At 39.5% G+C, this 19,691-nt stretch overlaps 1 protein-coding gene across 2 annotated transcripts in view; it reads left to right on the top strand.

Annotated features, from left to right (window-relative positions):
- TfIIFalpha (transcription factor IIFalpha) overlaps nt 1–19,691 on the top strand; it is a 59,916-nt gene that overhangs the window by 25,550 nt on the left and 14,675 nt on the right. The window contains exons 3-8 of one of the 2 annotated variants that reach the window (XM_068393243.1): nt 1,388–1,522; nt 10,338–10,472; nt 11,687–11,857; nt 15,106–15,200; nt 18,695–18,838; nt 19,434–19,548. In XM_068393243.1, coding sequence (XP_068249344.1) covers nt 1,388–1,522; nt 10,338–10,472; nt 11,687–11,857; nt 15,106–15,200; nt 18,695–18,838; nt 19,434–19,548 — 795 coding nt within the window. Of the gene's footprint in view, nt 1–1,387; nt 1,523–10,337; nt 10,473–11,686; nt 11,858–15,105; nt 15,216–18,694; nt 18,839–19,433; nt 19,549–19,691 lie in introns of both variants that reach the window. The other variant, XM_068393242.1, reaches the window with a different exon arrangement.

Raw genomic sequence — 19,691 nt, 5'->3', positions numbered from 1 at the left:
GCACTGTTTCAGGCCTCTGGTCAGAGTTAGAAGAGTACCTCCACATAAATCTCTTAAGGAGTCTGTGGTGTTACCTTAAGAGAACGACACCAGTTCGCCACTGTTGACCAGCACGGGGAATGTCAAGAGGAGGATGACAAGGATTTCCTTTCCCTCCTGGATCAGAAGGCTATTGAGTTTGCTCTCAATCCAGACCCTCCTCCATCCTAGGACCCAGAGCCCGTAACTTCAGTGGCGTTGCTAAGTCCCTGGCACTCAAGAAACTACTCTGTTGCGCAGATACTGTAAGCAGGCGTGTGGAAGCTTTCACCCGACCTTCACTGCCCACTACCTGCAAAGACGTAACCCACAGGAACAAGGTGACCTTTTCCATTGGTCCTGTGGTGGTCGCACAACAAACGGTCCTAATCACCTCGGGCTCCTTGATGGACAAGTAGCAGAGGGTTGAGGGCTGAGGTTACCCGGGGTTTGTCTGGGGTGAATAAGTAAGAATGACTGGTTCCTTTCTTCCCCTCTGGGGGAAAACAGCTCCGTAAGCCTCGGCTAAACTGACCTCACCTCGCTGCGGGTAAGACTCATTTCCCTTGTGCCTCCTAAGTATAGAATAATACGTTGTTACGTCCCCATTACCTTGTTGAGGGAGGGTATTGGGGTAAATTTCAAGAACAATAGGTTTTGTACTAGAGTTCCTATGTTGAAGACAAGCCACACTGTTAGTTTCACTCTCACACAAATTTCTGCAGGCGGCTATCAGTGCATTACCTCATATCAGCACTTGATTTTAAGCGAGGGTAGGGTCTCCCTCTACTATCGATCACAGATCGAAATAGATAGGACCCCGGATCATGACCAAGGCCAGTTGGTGAGAACTTTCTCCTAAGAGTATGTCACCCCTATAAATAGCGGAGGGTTTTTATTTACGCCGGAAACAAATAACAAATTTGGAAGTAATTTGTCCCGCCACCCTGTCCCCCGAGAAGTCCTGCCATAAAGCAAGGTGATTACTTGGCTGAGAGGTGTGAGTGAGCGGGGTAGCCAGTCTACCCACCCACTAACTAGCGGATGGGGTAGTTATCTTTCAATAGAAATTATCATGGCTCGTCTTTCAGATACGCCAAAAGTATACTGTATACCCCAATAAATAGTTTCAGGTTTGTATGCTAGGAAAAATACAAATTACTTCCAAATTTGTTATATTATTTCACATTTGTCATTTTAGGCAAATAGTATATGAATATTACATATTGTTAAGTATTGAAATGATGAATGAATCTTAAAGTATAATGATTTTATTTTTTCAAGGGTTCATCTTTATTTATACAATGGATAGAATATCTATCTACTTTAAGTACAAACTTTTAATATTCTTTATAACATCTCTCTTCAGGACTACAAAGAAAAAATTCAACATGATGAGATTCCATTCTGCCTTGGGTATAGAATTCAAGACATGGGCACATGCCAAAATGGAGAGAGAAAATAACATGAAAGAATTTAGGAGTATGGAAGATGAGATGCCCAAGTAAGATGAATCCAAGTGTGGTTATACTTCATGGTTTGGGCTAAAGGTAGAATATAATGCCTGAAGTCATTTTCTTAATTGACTATACTGTTCAGTATATAATTTCATATTGTTAGAATTATTGTTTTCTTTTTTGTCAGTTATTCATCATTATTTGTAATACGAGTTTCTTTAAAGGGAAATACTCAGCATAAGTTGATCTTTTCCCTGTAACTCATCCGGGTATTGATTTTTCAATGTATAGTAATAATTTCCTTTTGCAGTTTTGTATTTAAGTACAGTATATGAAATTCTATGTAGAATATTTGAATGATAAAATAACATTTTTAAATATTTAACTTAGCCGGTGAATATATAATAGCTGCAACTCTGCGGCTCGACAGAAAACACACTCAAAAAACTCGCGAGCGATCGCTATGAAGGTTGCGGGTGTGCCCACCAGGCCCAACTGTCGGCCAGATACCACTCTTGCATGTAAACAAACCCTTCAATTCTTCTCTGTCGACGTTGACGACAAGACGTATTCATACTCGCTGTAGAACCTGGAGTTTTCTCATCATATTTGGTGAAGTACTTTATTTTGGTTTGAGCTTTCGCAGTGCAGGTGTTTTTCCTCAACATAAACTCTTGAACTCTTTATTGAATCGGATTATTTGTTGATGACTTGGATTGTTTTTGGAATTTTCTTTGACTAATTCAAAATGGCTGACCCTTCTCAAGTACCTAGATTTCGAAAGTGTAATGCTAGGGACTGTAATAGGCGTCTTCCAAAGGCTTCTCTCGACCCTCATGCTGTTTGTTCCAATTGTCGGGGTAAAACCTGTCAATTGGGAGATCGGTGTGAGGAATGCGTGGGCCTTTCGGAATTCGATTGGCTCGAATACGATAAATATGCACGTAGACTAGAGAGAGATAGGGTAAGGAGAAGTTCATCTAGGTCTGTAGATTTTTCCTCTCCACATGCCCCTGAACCTAATCCTTCCCCTGTAGTGGTTGTTCCTAACCCTCCTTCTAGCACTCAGGAACCGTCTATGCAAGACATGTTACATGCTATTCATGCCTTGGGGGAGAGAGTTGAAGCGTTAGCATCTGATCGTAATCAACTCATGGCTGACGCGAAGGAACTTAAGTGTCATAGTGCCACGGCGGAAAGTGGGAAAGTGATTAGTGCGCAAAGTGTTGTGAACAGTGTTGCGACCGAGGGTTCGTCTGTTCGTACCTGTCGTTCACCTAGTCCGGGACCTCTTGCAAGCTCCCAAGCCCAGGGGAGAAGTAATGTCGTACGACTTATGGGTTCGAGAGGCCTTGATCAGCGAACAGACGTTCCCTCTATGGTATCAGGCTTATCTCACCAAGATCGCCCCTATCATAAGACGAGAGAGCCCATTTTTACCTCGTCTTCCGAAGGCTTTTCACGCAAGAAACCGTGGAGCAAGGTTTCTAGGCCTCTTAAACGGAAGTCGGTCCCTTCAGGACAGGTCCAACGTCCTGGATGTAGTCATTGGGACAGTTCGGACCCATTGCAGTCATCGGATGACTGCTCGCCGCCTAAGCAAGGCAAAGTTGTGCCGTCTCAGACGCTAACCCCGTCGGTTACCGCACCCATTCCCGTGGACCCAAAATGGGTTATACTGCAGGACATGCAGTCTAAGCTTGCGTCCCTTATGGAAGACTACAATGCCGATAAGGTTTCCGTTGAGCCTAGCCGTTTATCTCATCGAGATCCTGGCCTTCAGCCACCCAAACGTTCTGTTGTGCGTCCTGTTGACGCTGGTGTAGCCAAGTCACGTCAAGCAGTTGGGGTAGTACCACACTCGATGCGATCTCGTGTGGATTTTCAGCCGCATTTGGACGTTAGGCAACTTGCTGATGCGCCTGGTGACGTTCAGGACGTTCGCCAACCATCAGAGTTGACTTGTTTTGACGCTGAGCGTCAACTTCCGCAACCTAGAGTTGTTTTGACTGCGCAGACTAGGTGGTCTAAGCAGTCTCGGGTGGACGCTGTGCGTCCTCACGCACCTGTTGTTGTTGACAGTTCTCAGACTGTCAAGCAGTTACAGGACGCTGCGTCCGGGTCCGCCACTTATGCACCAGTGCGGGTGGACGCTGCGTGTCAAGCATTGCCAACCCCTTTGCTTGTTTCTCATCAGTTGTCAGATGAGGAACTTTCGGATGAGGACGTTGCTGACCCTCAGCCTGAGGATCATCCTTCAGATATTGATGAACCTAGAGCAGTTCCGCCATCTATGGACTTTAAGAAAGTCATGCTCATTTTTAAAGAGTTGTTTCCCGAACACTTTGTCTCTGTGGCTCCTCGTTCGCCGCCGTCTGAGTTTGTTTTAGGCGTACCTGCTGACATGCCAGCCTTTACAAAACTTGTACTCTCTCGCTCGTCCAAGAGAGCTTTACGGCTGTTAGGCGATTGGTTGGAAACCAAGAGGAGTTTAGGGAAGACGGCCTTTGCCTTCCCCCCATCTAAACTCTCGTCTAGATCGAGCGTCTGGTATGCCACGGGAGAAGTTCTCGGCTTGGGAGTTCCTGCCTCTGCCCAGGGCGACTTCTCAAGCCTTGTAGACTCTCCCCGCCGCCTAGCCATGAGACGCTCGAAGATTAGTTGGTCATCCTCAGACCTGGACCATCTACTTAAAGGCATTTTTAGAGCTTTTGAAGTTTTCAACTTCCTTGACTGGTGTTTGGGAGCCTTGAGTAGGAAAATCTCATCGGCCGATAGAGATGTCTCCTTACTCATTATGTCCTGCATGGATAAAGCCATCCGCGATGGATCTAACGAGCTCTCCTCCTCGTTTACTTCAGGAGTCCTTAAGAAGCGAGTCTCTGTGCTCTTTTCTGTCGGCAGGAGTGACTCCCTGTCAACGATCTGAGCTACTCTTTGCCCCTTTATCGAAGTTTTTGTTCCCTGAACTTTTGGTTAAGGACATAGCTTTGTCTCTAGTACAGAAGGACACCCATGACTTGGTAGCGTCCTCTGCTCGCAAAGGGACTCCTTCGACTTCCTTTTCTGCTAGACCTAGGATAGACACTCCAGCGTCCAGGTTTATTCCGCCCTTTCGTGGCAGAGCCCCCAGCAGGGGAAGTACTCGTGCCGAAGGAAAGAGAGGAAAGAGGAAAGGAGCCAAGTCCTCACGTGGCAGAGTCTGACTGCCCGTAGCTTCAGACAGCAGTAGGTGCCAGACTCAAGAACTTCTGGCGAGCCTGGGAGAAGAGAGGCGCAGATCAACAGTCTGTGAGGTTGCTCAGAGAGGGGTACAAAATTCCATTTGTACACAAACCTCCTCTAGCGACTTCCCCCATCGATCTCTCTCCCAATTACCGAGAGGAAGCAAAGAGACAAGCCCTGAAACTAGAAGTGTCTCTTTTGCTAGAGAAGGGAGCGGTGGTCAAAGTCTCGGACCTTCAATCACCGGGGTTTTACAACCGTCTCTTCCTAGTACCGAAGAAGACAGGAGGTTGGAGACCGGTGCTAGACGTCAGTGCTCTGAACGTCTTTGTCACGAAGACAAAGTTCACCATGGAGATCACGAAATCAGTCTTAGCAGCGGTCAGAAAGGGAGACTGGATGGTCTCTCTCGACCTAAGAGACGCATACTTCCACATCCCCATTCACTCAGATTCCCAACCTTTTCTGAGGTTTGTGTTCGACAATGTGGTGTACCAGTTTCGGGCCCTGTGCTTTGGCCTAAATCCTGCTCCTCTCGTGTTTACGAGGCTTATGAGGAATGTGGCAAAATTCCTCCATTTATCGGGTATCAGAGCCTCCCTTTACTTGACGACTGGCTTCTCAGAGCCTCGTCCAGTCATCGCTGTCTGAAGGATCTCAATTGGACATTGGATCTGACCAAGGAATTGGGACTTTTGGTCAACATGGAAAAGTCACAACTGATCCCATCCCAAACTATACTGTATTTAGGGATGGAGATTCGCAGTCCAGTTTTTCGGGCTTTTCCGTCTGCCCCCCGAATAGATCAAGCCCTGCTCGTAATCCAAAGGATGTTGAAGAGAGAACGTTGCTCAGTCAGGAATTGGATGAGTCTAGTAGGAACTCTATCATCCCTGGAGCAGTTTGTCTCGCTAGGAAGGCTACACCTCCGACCTCTACAATTTCATCTAGCTTTTCACTGGAAAAAGGACAAGACGCTAGAGGCGGTCTCAATCCCGATTTCCGAAACAGTAAAGGCTTGCCTGAATTGGTGGAAAGACAATATCAGTCTAAGAGAGGGACTTCCTCTAGCAGTTCAGAAACCAAACCACGTTCTATTCTCAGACGCATCGGATTTGGGTTGGGGTGCGACACTGGACGGTCGGGAATGCTCAGGTCTGTGGACCTCAAGTCAGAGGAGCATGCACATCAACGGCAAGGAGCTTTTGGCAGTCCACCTGGCCTTGATGAGCTTCGAGAGTCTCCTTCGAGACAAAGTGGTGGAGATCAACTCGGACAACTCCACAGCCTTGGCTTACATTTCCAAGCAAGGAGGCACCCACTCCCTGACACTGTACGAGATCGCAAGGGACCTGCTCATTTGGTCAAGAGATCGAGGCATCTCCCTGGTAACGAGGTTTATCCAGGGCGACTTGAACGTTCTAGCAGATTGCCTCAGTCGGAGGGGTCAGGTAATTCCTACAGAATGGACCCTCCACAAGGACGTGTGCAAGAGGCTTTGGACGACTTGGGGTCAACCCACCATAGACCTCTTTGCAACCTCGATGACCAAGAGGCTTCCAATCTATTGCTCTCCAGTCCCAGACCCAGCAGCAATACATATAGACGCCTTTCTCCTAGATTGGTCTCACCTAGACCTATATGCATTCCCACCATTCAAGATAGTCAACAAGGTACTGCAGAAATTCGCCTCTCACGAAGGGACAAGGTTGACGTTAGTTGCTCCCCTCTGGCCCGCGAGAGAATGGTTCACCGAGGTACTTCGATGGCTGGTAGACTTTCCAAGAAGTCTTCCTCTAAGAGTAGACCTGTTACGTCAGCCCCACGTAAAGAAGGTACACCTAGGCCTCCACGCTCTTCGTCTGACTGCCTTCAGACTATCGAAAGACTCTCTAGAGCTAGAGGCTTTTCGAAGGAGGCAGCCAGTGCGATTGCAAGAGCGAGGAGAGCTTCTACCATTAGAGTTTACCAATCGAAGTGGGAAATCTTCCGAGACTGGTGCAAGTCAGTATCTGTATCCTCGTCCAGTACCTCTGTAGCCCAAATCGCTGATTTTCTCTTATACCTGAGAAGAGTTCGCTCCCTTTCAGCTCCCACGATCAAGGGCTACAGGAGCATGTTGGCTTCGGTCTTCCGGCATAGAGGCTTAGATCTTTCCAACAATAAAGATCTACAAGATCTCCTTAAGTCTTTTGAGACCTCTAAGGAACGTCGTTTGGCTACTCCTGGATGGAACTTAGACGTGGTCCTAAGGTTCCTCATGTCAGACAGGTTTGAGCCTTTACATTCAGCCTCCCTGAAGGATCTCACTCTTAAGACTCTTTTCCTGGTGTGCTTGGCCTCGGCTAAAAGAGTCAGTGAGCTTCATGCCTTCAGCAAGAACATCGGTTTTTCGACAGAAAAAGCCACTTGTTCTCTTCAACTTGGTTTCCTGGCCAAGAATGAACTGCCTTCTCGTCCTTGGCCTAAATCTTTTGATATTCCTAGCTTATCAGAGATCGTAGGCAACGAACTAGAGAGAGTATTATGTCCCGTTAGAGCTCTTAAGTTCTATTTAGCTCGTACTAAGCCTTTACGAGGTAAATCTGAAGCGTTATGGTGTTTGGTTAAGAAACCATCCTTACCTATGTCAAAGAATGCTTTGTCATATTTTATCAGATTTTTAATACGAGAAGCCCATTCCCACTTGAGTGAGGAAGACCGATCTTTGCTTAAGGTTAACACGCACGAGATTAGAGCTATAGCAACTTCCGTGGCCTTCAAGCAAAATAGATCTCTGCAAAGTATCATGGACGCGACCTTTTGGAGAAGCAAGTCAGTGTTCGCGTCATTTTACTTGAAAGATGTCCAGACTCTTTACGAGGACTGCTACACACTGGGTCCATTCGTAGCAGCGAGTGCAGTAGTGGGTGAGGGTTCAACCACTACACTTCCCTAATTCCAATATCCTTTTAATCTGTCTCTTGAAATGTTTTTAATATTGTTTTAAGGGTTGTTCGGAAGGCTAAGAAGCCTTTCGCATCCTGGTTGATTTGGCGGGTGGTCAAAGTCATTTCTTGAGAGCGCCCAGATTAGGGGTTTGATGAGGTCCTGTTGTATGGGTTGCAGCCCTTGATACTTCAGCTCCTGGGAGTCTGTCAGCATCCTAAGAGGATCGCTGGGCTCCGTGAGGAAGACAGACTTACAAGGCAGAGTAATCGTCTAAGTCAACTTCCTTACCAGGTACCTATATATTTTGGTTTTGTTATATTGATAACTGTCAAAATGAAAAAACTCTTAGCTTATATGCTGTAAACTTAATTAACTCTGGTCTCTACCCACCACCTTGGGTGTGAATCAGCTATTATATATTCACCGGCTAAGTTAAATATTTAAAAATGATATTTTAATTATAAAATAAATTTTTGAATATACTTACCCGGTGAATATATAAATTAAATGACCCTCCCTTCCTCCCCAATAGAGACGCAGCGGGACGAGAAGAATTGAAGGGTTTGTTTACATGCAAGAGTGGTATCTGGCCGACAGTTGGCGCTGGTGGGCACACCCGCAACCTTCATAGCGATCGCTCGCGAGTTTTTTGAGTGTGTTTTCTGTCGAGCCGCAGAGTTGCAGCTATTATATATTCACCGGGTAAGTATATTCAAAAATTTATTTTATAATTAAAATATCATTTTATCCTTAAGTAAATTTAATTTTCTTGTTTTTGCATGGGATGTGTGCTTAACACATACCGTACAATTGACATTTCCTAGATATGTAAGTTGAACTTAAGGGGATCTGCCGGTTTCCGACTTTTTTAACGACAGGTTGTTGATATATAGGGGTTTGTTAAAGGATATTGTCTGGAACTTTTGGGGAATTTTTTTTTGTTCAGTGACCTTAGGTTTTGTGACGCCAGAGCTTTTTTCGGCCAAAAATGGCCATTTTCAAAATGCATCTCCTCCTTTGATTTTTGGTTTTAAGGGATGAGATTTGAACCATGTATAAAACACATATGGACCTTCGATTTAAAGCAGGGGATTTTTTATTTTTCAATTATTTTTCAAGATATGAATTATTTTTTTTTTTTATGAAATTTTCCCGGAAAAATTACAGGAAAAAATTTGCCAAAAATCAGAAACTCAAAATATTAAAAATCCCCGGCTTTTTTTTAATCTACCATGTTTCCCCATATTATATATGAAATTACATTAAGATTGGTCCAATACTAAGGGAGGAGATACATTTTGAAGGTGAAAAACTTATGTTTTGAGAAACGGGCCTTCGAAGTTTTAGGTACATAAAAACAAAGTAAAAGACTGTTACCATTAATTTTATGTTTTTTTTTTTTTTTTTTTTTGAGTATTAACTGTATTTCAAATCTTATTTTTAATGTCTATTGCTTTAATGCAAAAGTATTATGAATAGAAATATTAATCAATTGATTATCTTTGTGCCTAAGACATATTATAAATTTTAGGCTCCTGGTCCCCCCTTATCTGATCTTGTTATAAGGTATTACTCTAGGGTATCATAGTTGCCTCTGCATTTAGGGCATATCTTTTTTATTAGTGTCTCAAATCCATCCCTTGCCAAATGGATCCTCGGAATTACTTTGCATCTACAATTCGGTATTTGTGATTCAAGTAATTTTTCAAGTCTTGCTTCACTTATTATTATCATTTTATTTTCACTATCGTTGATAATATCAGCCTCCGATCCACTGCATTCTTCTTCTAAAATATCTTTGCCCTTTAGCAGTGATGAATGAATAGAGAGACGATTAGGGGTGGATGTGGTTGGTCTCTGGCCAGCAGTGATGTTAGCGTGCGCCATTTGCTGCGCGGCCCCTCTCTCTCTCGTCGTCGCTTCATTCCCCTCTATGGTATTAGTTTCTTGAATTCTCTGTTCTACTTCTTCGATGGCTATATCAAATTGGCGTTTCCGCATTCTAGAAGCATGAAGTGAACTCTTGCGCCTTTTAGGCATGGTGAAAAACTAAAAACACCGCAGAAAAAAACAGAGTTCAGTCAAGGCTAGCGAGCATGAAAAAATGCGACCTTATTACGTGAAGATTTATAGGCAACTGAGCCTCATGGGTTTTTTGTCTTGTCTAGTTATAACCAGAAAGGTGCCAATTAGGATATTATTGACATTATATATTTAATTTCAAAGGAAGTTTTTGTAACATATATCACAAAAACTATACCAGACTAAATAATTTGCGCTACTGGTGTTTTCTGTGTATAAAGTTATTGTTACATTTCAGGCCATAACTAGAAAAGTAAGGCGAATTTTAGCATAATACTTCGTGCACACATTCTTGAATGCTCTACGAAGCCATAGAATTTTTTTCAGCAAATCGAATGTTTCATATTTTTTCGGTTTTTTAGGCGGCCGATCCCCTTAACCTATAACATCTAGTGTTTTTTTATTTTCTTTTTTTATAAAATTGTTAGCTACTCATCTACTTCTATTTTCAATGTACTTATTTTATATTTATATCTAAAGTATAAGAAATTCTGGATAGTTGTGTTTTTATTAGCAAAGTGGCTTAGCCAGATGAAATATGTTACCTGATGCAGCCTTGCAAGCAATGGTAATATATTAGTTCTTGAAGAAGTAGTGTGTAAATCTAATTATTATACTACACAGATTTGGTGCGGGATCAGAATTTGGCCGGGAGCAAAAGGAAGAGGCCCGTAGGAAAAAATTTGGCATCCACATGAAGAAATATCGCCCAGAAGATCAGCCATGGATTCTAACTATTGGTGGAAAAGGTGGTAAAAAGTAAGTGCTTATCCAGTCTATCACCAGAAACATTTCAAATTTGATTTATCCTCTTGCTTTGTATTGTGTACTACAGGTAAATTTATTTGGTAGATAGAATTGTAAATTGTTAATAATGAATTTGATCACCTCTATAATTTGTAAAGCAGTATGCCATATGATAGAGTGGTTTAACAAGACTAAGTCATCTTTTATCTTCAGTTAGTAAAAGTTTATCAAAGTAAATTATTAGATGGAATTTTAGTTGGCTTTAGAGGGTGGTACTCCATATTTTATATGGAAAACTTTTGAGGAAGAGACCACAGTCTTTAGACAAAAAGAAGTTTAATTGACTGCTGAGTGATGAAGCAAAGAATTATTTTGGCTCATAACTCAAATTAGACTTAAACTTTGCTCAATGAAAAAGAATATGTATTTCTGGGAAAATGTTACTTTCATATTTCAGAAATGTAATCCAGTATTAAAAGCCTAAGAGCTAAGAAATCCCCATTATTTGTAATCTTATCTTATTTGACTCTGGGAAGAATAAAAAGGTGTATCATTATCAACACTTTGCTGGTTAAGTGCTGTATTAGAGAACATGGCTGGTGTGGCATTATTGTCCTAGCCTTCTCCTCCCCTGAAATAAAAAAAAAGTTTCCTTTTCTGCTTGGTACTCTTAATATGGTTGACATCCATTGACACTTCTGAGATGAACAATGAGGCATTCTAGCTCCTCAGTGGTTATTGGAATCATAGTACTGTCCCTGGCATGAGACAAAGAATGCATATCAAGATCACCAAGAAACAATTCCCTTGAAGGATTTACTCTCTAATTGTTAAAAAATCTAGAGGAAGATATTTTATAACATACTAAAGCTGCTAAAAATCTGGAGGACGGACTAAGTCGAACCGATGTGACTCACAAACTGAAATAACAGCCTCTGAAACAAAACTGCTTTGCTTCTTGCCATTCACTGCTAGTATTTCATTTCTTTACTACAGACAGGTGTCTACTTAAAAGAAAGAAAATAGGGAAGTTTTGAAATTTATGGTAAATGTCAATAAATCAATTTTTCAGAGAAGAAGCAATCTGAACATCATGACAGGTCCATAGAAGTAATTAGAAATTGGTAATATGAAGAAGATACTTGTAGTTTATTTGTTTTCAGTTTCACATTTTCTAGTGTTAATATTGTTTGTTTTCATTAAGATTTTTAATTATTTTGTTCCAGATTCAAGGGCATCCGAGAAGGTGGAGTGTCAGAGAATTCTTCCTGGTATGTTTTCATGCAAGGAAAAGATGGAGCATTTGAGGCATATCCAGTAGAAGAGTGGTATAACTATAAGCTCATACAGCGGTACAAGTCTCTGACAGCTGAAGAAGCTGAGCAACATTTTGAAAGGTTAGATTATTTTGTCTTTTAGTATTGACTCATCATTGGCAGATATTCTGAAAAACAGAAATCTTCCTAGTACTTACGTAGATAATGATTTCATTAGAATTTCCACTTGTTCCTTCAAGAATATCGACTGCTGTCTAATTGTTCAGGATAGCCCCCAGCAAGCTAAACGATTGTCCTTGAAGCTTGGTAATAATGTTGTTAACTGGTGCAAATTACTCTTCTTTGGCCATAGTCTCCATTTTCCTTGTCAATTTTTTTTATAGGGATATAAAGCTTCTTAATAGCATTAATATCATATATATGATTATTTTTATTATTTGTTAGGTGGTTTTTTATTGTGACAGGAATACTAGGACAATGGTATATTTCTATCTGTGTTTCCCTTGAGATAACCTGCATCATTATGTGTTATATGAACATATGAAGCTTCAGGTTTGTCATATTTTTACGATTACTATACCATACTGTATGTAATTATTCTTAGTTATAAATAAACCTGTCCTTACAGTATGATTTTTTAGTTTGTAACTAGAGAAACAAAGAGGATCTTATAAAGTCTCCCAAATCATTTTCTCTGCAGAGTTAATTCATGTCAACTTTTCTGGAAGACTCCTCTGGTATCTGTCTTAGCCCTTCCTACTCGAGTTAACCTCTAAAGAAGTGATGTCGGTCTTCGTTACCTTCATTGGGTTCAAAATAGTGGCACAAACTGCCTGTTATTTATGGAGATTGCAAGTGACCTTTAGCAAGACAATGTGACAGTGCAGATCATTTCTCACTTTGTTGCTTGTGGTCTGTGCATGCTCATCTATTGCTGGTGCTCTGCATTTGCATTTTTATCCTCTTATTCTACTTGTGTTGGTACAATCCACTTTTTCATGGATATTTTAGAGGTTAACAGAGAATCTAGATAAAAATACTCGACCTCTGTCTCATCCTCTTCCTTCTCTAGGTCATGAGAATGCTCAACACAGGGCATTCTTTAATCTTCCTGTGGGACTGATTCCTTCCACTTTCCATTAAACTGACCAGTGTTAGGGATGTGTTTAGATGGTAGAGAAGTTGAACTTATTCAACAGTTCAGTAGGAAGCAACAGACCCTTCCAAATAAATGATCTCTGCATTCTTTAGGGTATCAAGAGATTTAAAGTTGATGGGAGAAGACCAAACATGAACTTATTTGTGATCAATAAGGTAGAGGTGTATTGCCCTTTTTTTGTGATCCATCAGCAAGGTAGACACCCTGTTACAGGACTGGCTGAATCAAGATCTTATGTGCGGTTCCTCTGTTCTCAATGATTCAGGCAATGATAACCAAGTTCAAGATATTTTTGAACAACAGGATGATTGTGGTTGCCCCTTTTGACCTGAGAGAATGGTTTATAAATCTGTGGCCTCTACTGTCGGAATGTCCAAAGAGATTACACTACATTACAACGTTAATCTATTCAGACAATTGATATCCAGAGCACTTCACCAAATGTCTTCGCTCTTCATCTAAATTCATGGAGGCTATCACCTGTTATGAGTGAAAAATTATCCAAGTCCTCTAGGTTGTCCATTTTGGGATCCAAAAGACAGTCTACCAATGATTTATATCAAAGACAATAGAATGTGTATTTTGACTTGTGAAAGCCTAGGAATATTTCAACAACAAGAACTAGTTTAGATGATAATATTAAATTTTGTTTTTATTTTATAAAAAGAAATTACCTCTTGCTGCTGTTAAGGATTATAGGTCCATGCTTAGTACTGTTCTAAAAAAATCTAGGGTTAAATTTAATTGCTTCATTAAGTATTATTGTAGAGGTTTTCAATTTCTTTGTCATTGAGAAATACCCCATTTTGAACCTTTGGAAAACCCTCTCTGTACAGATATTACTATTGTAATGCAGCTAAACATACTAAGGAATTACAGGATGTTTTCTATAATGTCGGTTTTGGTGTGAGGAATATGATTTTTTTCTCTTACCTACAATTAGGGCTGAAGATTATTTCAAGACAAAAGATTGCCTCAATTTTTCATATTTTCTATGGAGAAGGTCAATGGTACATTGAAAAATAGATTCCTATGTTCCATAAAGAATACAATACAGGTACTAAGTATTATTTTGATAAAACTGAAAACATTAGGATAAGGTTTCTATTTTTTTTTTTTGTGGTGTCAGGGTTTCAAACTGCCTCTAAGAATGCTAAGGTCCTTCCTCATTAAAAGTGTAGTGACATATTTTTTGTAGAGGATTAGATCCAAGTCAAATGAAGGACCTAAAAGTTAAAGTTTGTGTTATTAGAAGCACAGCTATTTCTTTGTTGGAAAGAGTTCTGGCATCAGCTCAGTTGTGTACCCTGTCATATTTTTATAAACATTATGTAAAACGAGTCTGGTTTCGTTATAAAAATTGGGTGATATAAGTAAATGTAAAAAATTTCTTTTGATAAACATATTTTATTAATTTTTTATTCAAGTTGTTATTAATTTTTGTGTGAAATTTCAGGGTGATGGTTAATATAGGAAAAATAGTTTTAAAGTATAGTATTGACTGTATATTCAAGAGATTTTTTTTTTAAATTCCTTCATATAACTAATAAATTGTAGTACTTTGGGAGTGTTTATTTTTATAATCAATTTTAATGTGCGTTATTACTCTTTCTTTGTTTATGGTAAATTACTATTAAACTATTGTAAGTATGGAAGTATGGGTGAGTGTGCTGATTTAAAGTATATAAATAGGCTAGGGATTTGGATTTCTTGAATCTTTCCTTTACTGTTCCACTTGCCATCTCGTTGTGGGAGTCAGCGATAGGATCGCCAAGGAAGGTTCATAGAAATAAAAAGTATGTTGATGATAAAATTAATTACAATATTTCTATACTCATTGACTAGTGGCTTCAAGAGGCTGTTGAACTAGTTTCAATTTTTAGATGGAAAGACAAAGGTATATAAGTTACCCATGCAGTAGTATTGTCATATGATTACAATCCTACTCTAGAGGGGCAGGGCTTTCACAAGGAAAGAAGATGGGAAATTTTTAGTTTTAGGTTAGATGTTGACATTTAAAATCAGCTTTGAGTGTGAAGCAGTATGAGCACTAGGTGAGTATAGAAACAAATAATTATAGAATTCCTTTTATTAACTATCTTAGGAAATTGTTATTAGTGATGAGTTTACTTATGTGTTTCAATGATAACTTTTTACATTCAAGTTTGTTAATTGTGGTATTCTAAATTAAGTATATATCTCCACACAGGCGAAACAAGATTATGAATTATTTCACAGTAATGAAGAAAGATAAAAATGCAGCTCAGGATGGAGATGAAGATTCTGGAAAATCCAAAAAAAAAGGTTCGCATGACCGCCGTAAGTCATATCATGTTTTGTGTTCTTATTACCTCTGCTAAGGAAGTTGGAAGGAAGTTGTTTTCACACTTGTTTGTGTGTTTGTAATTTGTTTGTGTTTGTTTGTGAACAGCTTTCTGGCCACAATTTTTATAGTAGAGTAATGAAACTTGCAGGAAATACCAGTTATGTAAAAAGCTGGAATGCACTAGCAGATGTGCTCAGTCACCAGGTGCAAGTTGTATTGTCGGAGCCTTCCTTATTGCTTTTTATGGCTCACTGGGAATTTATCTGTTCGCCACATGGCTAAACAGGAAGCTCCTGGTGTTCTGTTCTCCGTTCCAGGTTCATGCACATTGTTAGAGAAATGCCTATGGGTTCATTGGCATGCCTGTGCCTTTCCCACCATACAGTCGAATTTGCTTGCTCTGTTGATGGACCTTGATGCTTATGAAGTTGTAGACTCATATGGTATTTTTCCTTTGTTTTTTATAAAGACTAGATTTCTTAGCTCCTAAGTTATCTGTTATTTTGCGCAAGTTAGCAAAAAGAGGAGCTTTTAGCACTTGTTGGAGAATTGGTAATGTTACTTTACTAGGTACATGTGTTTGTGGTAGCCCAAGTCCAACTGATTACTGCCCAATTTCCATAACTCCCATATTATCTAAAGTTTTTGAACGTCTTTTGGCAAAATGTCTTAATAGGTTTGCTGAAGGTAATTATCTGTTCCCTAGTTTGCAATTTGTTTTTCGTAAAGGCCTTGGAGCATGTGATGCCCTTCTTACAATCTCCAATGCTGTACAGAAATCCCTTGATTGTGGTCAGGAAGTTTGTATGATTGGCCTTGATTTTAGTGCTGCCTTTGACCGTGTTAATCATGAGGCCCTTGTTTTCAAACTCAAACAGTTGGGAGGTGGTGGGTTGTTTCTTAGCATCATTATTGAATTTTTAAGTAATAGATTGCAAAGAGTTGTTGATGGGCACCATAGTGAGTATAGGAATGTGATATCGGGTGTTCCTCAGGATAGTGTTCTTGGCTCATTACTTTTCATACTATATACACATGACATGTGGTTTGGTCTAGAAAACAAGCTTGTTGCATATGCAGATAATGCTACTCTCTTTGCATCAATGGCATCTCCTAAATGTAGATCTGGGGTTGCTGAATCCCTTAATAGAGATCTAGCTAAAATTAGTGCATGGTGCAAATTATGGGGTATGAAGATGAATCCTAACAAAACTCAAAGTATGATTGTAAGTAGGTCAAGGACAGTGGCTCCTCAACATCCAGATCTCACCATTGATAATGTTTAACATTGTATGACACACTTAAAATTTTAGGTGTGATTCTCGACAGCAAATTTACTTTTGAGAACCACATTAGGTCTGCGTCTTCTTCAATTGCACAACAAATTGGCTTGTTGAGAAAGTCTTTCAAGATTTTTGGTGATCAATCTATTCTGAAAAAGTGTTTTAAATTCTTTCATTTTACCTTGTTTCGAGTATTGTTCTCTTGTCTGATCTTCAGCTGCTGATTCTCATCTTAATTTGTTGGACAGGAACTTAGGGTCTATTAAATTTTTTATTCCTGATCTAGATATTAATCTCAGGCATCATCGTTCAATTAGTTCGTTATGCATGTTGCTTAAGATTTTTTATAATTCTGACCATCCTTTACATTCTGATCTTTCCGGATAGTTCCACCCTGTTCGTAATACTAGGTATACAGTTAATTCTAATAGTCAGGCCTTCTCCATCATGAGGCTCAATACTACTCAGTACTCGAGAAGTTTTATTCCAGCTGAGACCAAGTTGTGGAATGATCTTCTTAATCGGGTAGTTGAATCAGTAGAACAGGCCTAAATAAGTCCTTTTATAGTTTATATATCAAATATCTGTTTTAATATTGTTAATGTTTTTAAAATATTTTATTTTAATTTTCATCACTTCATATCGTTTATTTATTTCCTTATTTCCTTTCCTCCCTGTGCTATTTTTCTCTGTTGGAGCCCTTGGGCTTATAGCATCTTGCTTTTCCAACTAGGGTTTTAGCTTAGCTAGTAATAATAATAATAATTATAGCTGATCAATCAAGTGTTAATCATGCCAGGTCTCAGGTGAAATTGGTTGATCCTAGATGGCCACAAGCCAAGTGGTGTCTCGATCTGTTAGCAGCTGTATTGAAGATTGCAAACTTAATCTTCATCTTCACCAAGAAGCACCTTTTGGTCACAGCTGTGGCAGGCCTTGAGCCTTAAGTCATCTTCCAACAGAAGAGCATAAAGTTTTCCTTCTCTTGAGTGTTTTCTATCCTCTTAAAGAACTTCAAACAGTCTTGCCCTCCTGAGACCTCTATCCCACAAAGTGGAATGGGACCCATGGTCTCAGGTCTCTTACATTTGCCCCTATGAGACTTTGAGAAGATTATACAGAGTTCCAATTCTCAAGGCTGTTTTTGCTAGTACTGTAGTAGCTTTTGTGGAGAGAATTGGGAAGTTGTTCAGATTTTCTTGTATTGACCCAGAATGTTAGAAAAAGGTCTCTTTAGTCTGTGCCAAAATTCGTGACTAATCCCAAAACTCCCCAACTTACGACCCAGGTTTGAGACCTCCTCCATCCCCTCCCTTCATGAAGCCTCAGGTGTTAATCAAGAAGAGATGCTTTTGTGCCGTGTGTGGGCTTTGCCATGCCATCTGTAGAGTACATGATATCTCAGGCTTGAGCATCAACAACTTTTTCTTAGCACTGCCAGAACCAAGGAAGATGTCAAGAACACATTAACTTTCTGGTTTTGTGAGACCATCAAAGAGCATACGCTGCAACCTTGAGGGGTCCAAGGTACCACTTTCAACTCGTAAGAAAATTGTAGTCAGACAAGGGATGAAGAAGTTTTGTATTGCCAAACAGCCTTCACAGCTATCTATTCTAGGGAGTATACCCATAAGTTCTTTATTGCTCTGCTGCATTTATTCTTCCTTTCTCCCTCTTCCCCCCATTCCTTTTATGATACCAGATATCTAATAATCAATCAATCAATCCCTCTTCCCTATTTGTTCTAGTCTAGAGCATTGAAAATTTCTTATTCCATGTATTTTTTGTAATATTTGGCTAATCAGGATTGCATAACAGTATTATTATTGTAGGTAATTTGACCAGATTGTAATAATAATGTCACCATGACTATCTTTTCTTACATCGTCATCTATTGTGTTGTGCATTCAGTAGTGTATATGAAATGTAACAGATGGTGTCAAAAGATGTGGTCAGAATACATTATTATTGTCTGGTTAATTTACATAGTAATGATGTAATTGTGACTCTCTTTTGACATCATTTATTACTTTTAGTACACCATACGGAATTCACCCTTCAAATCTTTCCTATAGAAATCACATGGCTGCTTTCCTGAGATTTCTTTTTTAAGTACTAAATACTTACGACGTTTAGCACATATTTTTGTCATTTGTACTCATTGCATATTTTGTTTCTTTTACTTTCAGAATTGATTTTATCAGAAATGGATGACTGGATGTCTGATGATGAATCAGGTGATGATGAGCGAGATGAGATGGATGATGACAGTGATGGTGGCGATAAGCGAAAGAAAAAAAATAAGGTGCAGTCTAAAGGCAGACGACAACAAGGTAGGCGTTTTTATCATTTGTTTTTATTACTCAAATAGCTTCTTAATTAACATTTATAAAATCAGTAGCACAAATAGACACTTGATTAGCATAGATAAAATCAATAGGTGTTCCCATGAAAAATTTAGCTATTTGTTATTATATACTAGTCAATTTTACTATAAAGGTTTATGACCTATTTTTACATTTTGTCGTGTTCTACGTGAAGAACCCGACAATGCCTTTGCTAGTGTTGTAGGAAAAAGGACCATTGTAATTATAAATAAACAAGATAAGAAATATAAGAAATCAAATATTCACATTTTACTCATATTGACAGAATACAGACAGTCCTTAAGGTACGAACATCTGATTTACGAACTTTCAGATTTACGAACGTAAATCACTGCAAGTCAAAAATATGTTCGTAAACTCCATAGAATTATAATTTTTAATTTAGCACCAATGTACATTGCTTTATATTTCATTTAGTAGGAAGGGTTAAGTTAACATAGGGAATGTATGTAATGTGCTAACTAGGCACTTGGGTAATTAATGGTTTTGTATGAAACAATCTGTTCTCCAGTGGTAGTGAATTGTAATATTAATCTTTCAGGTGGCAAGAAAAGCAAAACATTGGATGGTGACGATAGCGATGAGGACTGTATAGAAGAGAGTGACGAATTTGATGATGGTGCTGAGCATGATTATATCTCAAGTGATTCATCAGAGTAAGAATTTTTATTTTTTTTGTTATTACCTTTTTCCTTTTAATTGTATGTTTATTCATGCAAAATACAAACCCTTGTCCTTTAGTTGGATTATGCTTTTGGCTTGGCTGGAACTTTGCTTGTTTAAATTTATAACGAGGTGT

This window comes from Palaemon carinicauda, chromosome 19 (assembly GCF_036898095.1).
Source record: "Palaemon carinicauda isolate YSFRI2023 chromosome 19, ASM3689809v2, whole genome shotgun sequence".
Lineage (NCBI taxonomy): Eukaryota > Metazoa > Arthropoda > Malacostraca > Decapoda > Palaemonidae > Palaemon > Palaemon carinicauda.
Note: the sequence above shows the minus strand (reverse complement) of the source record. Positions and strands in the feature narration are given on the sequence as shown.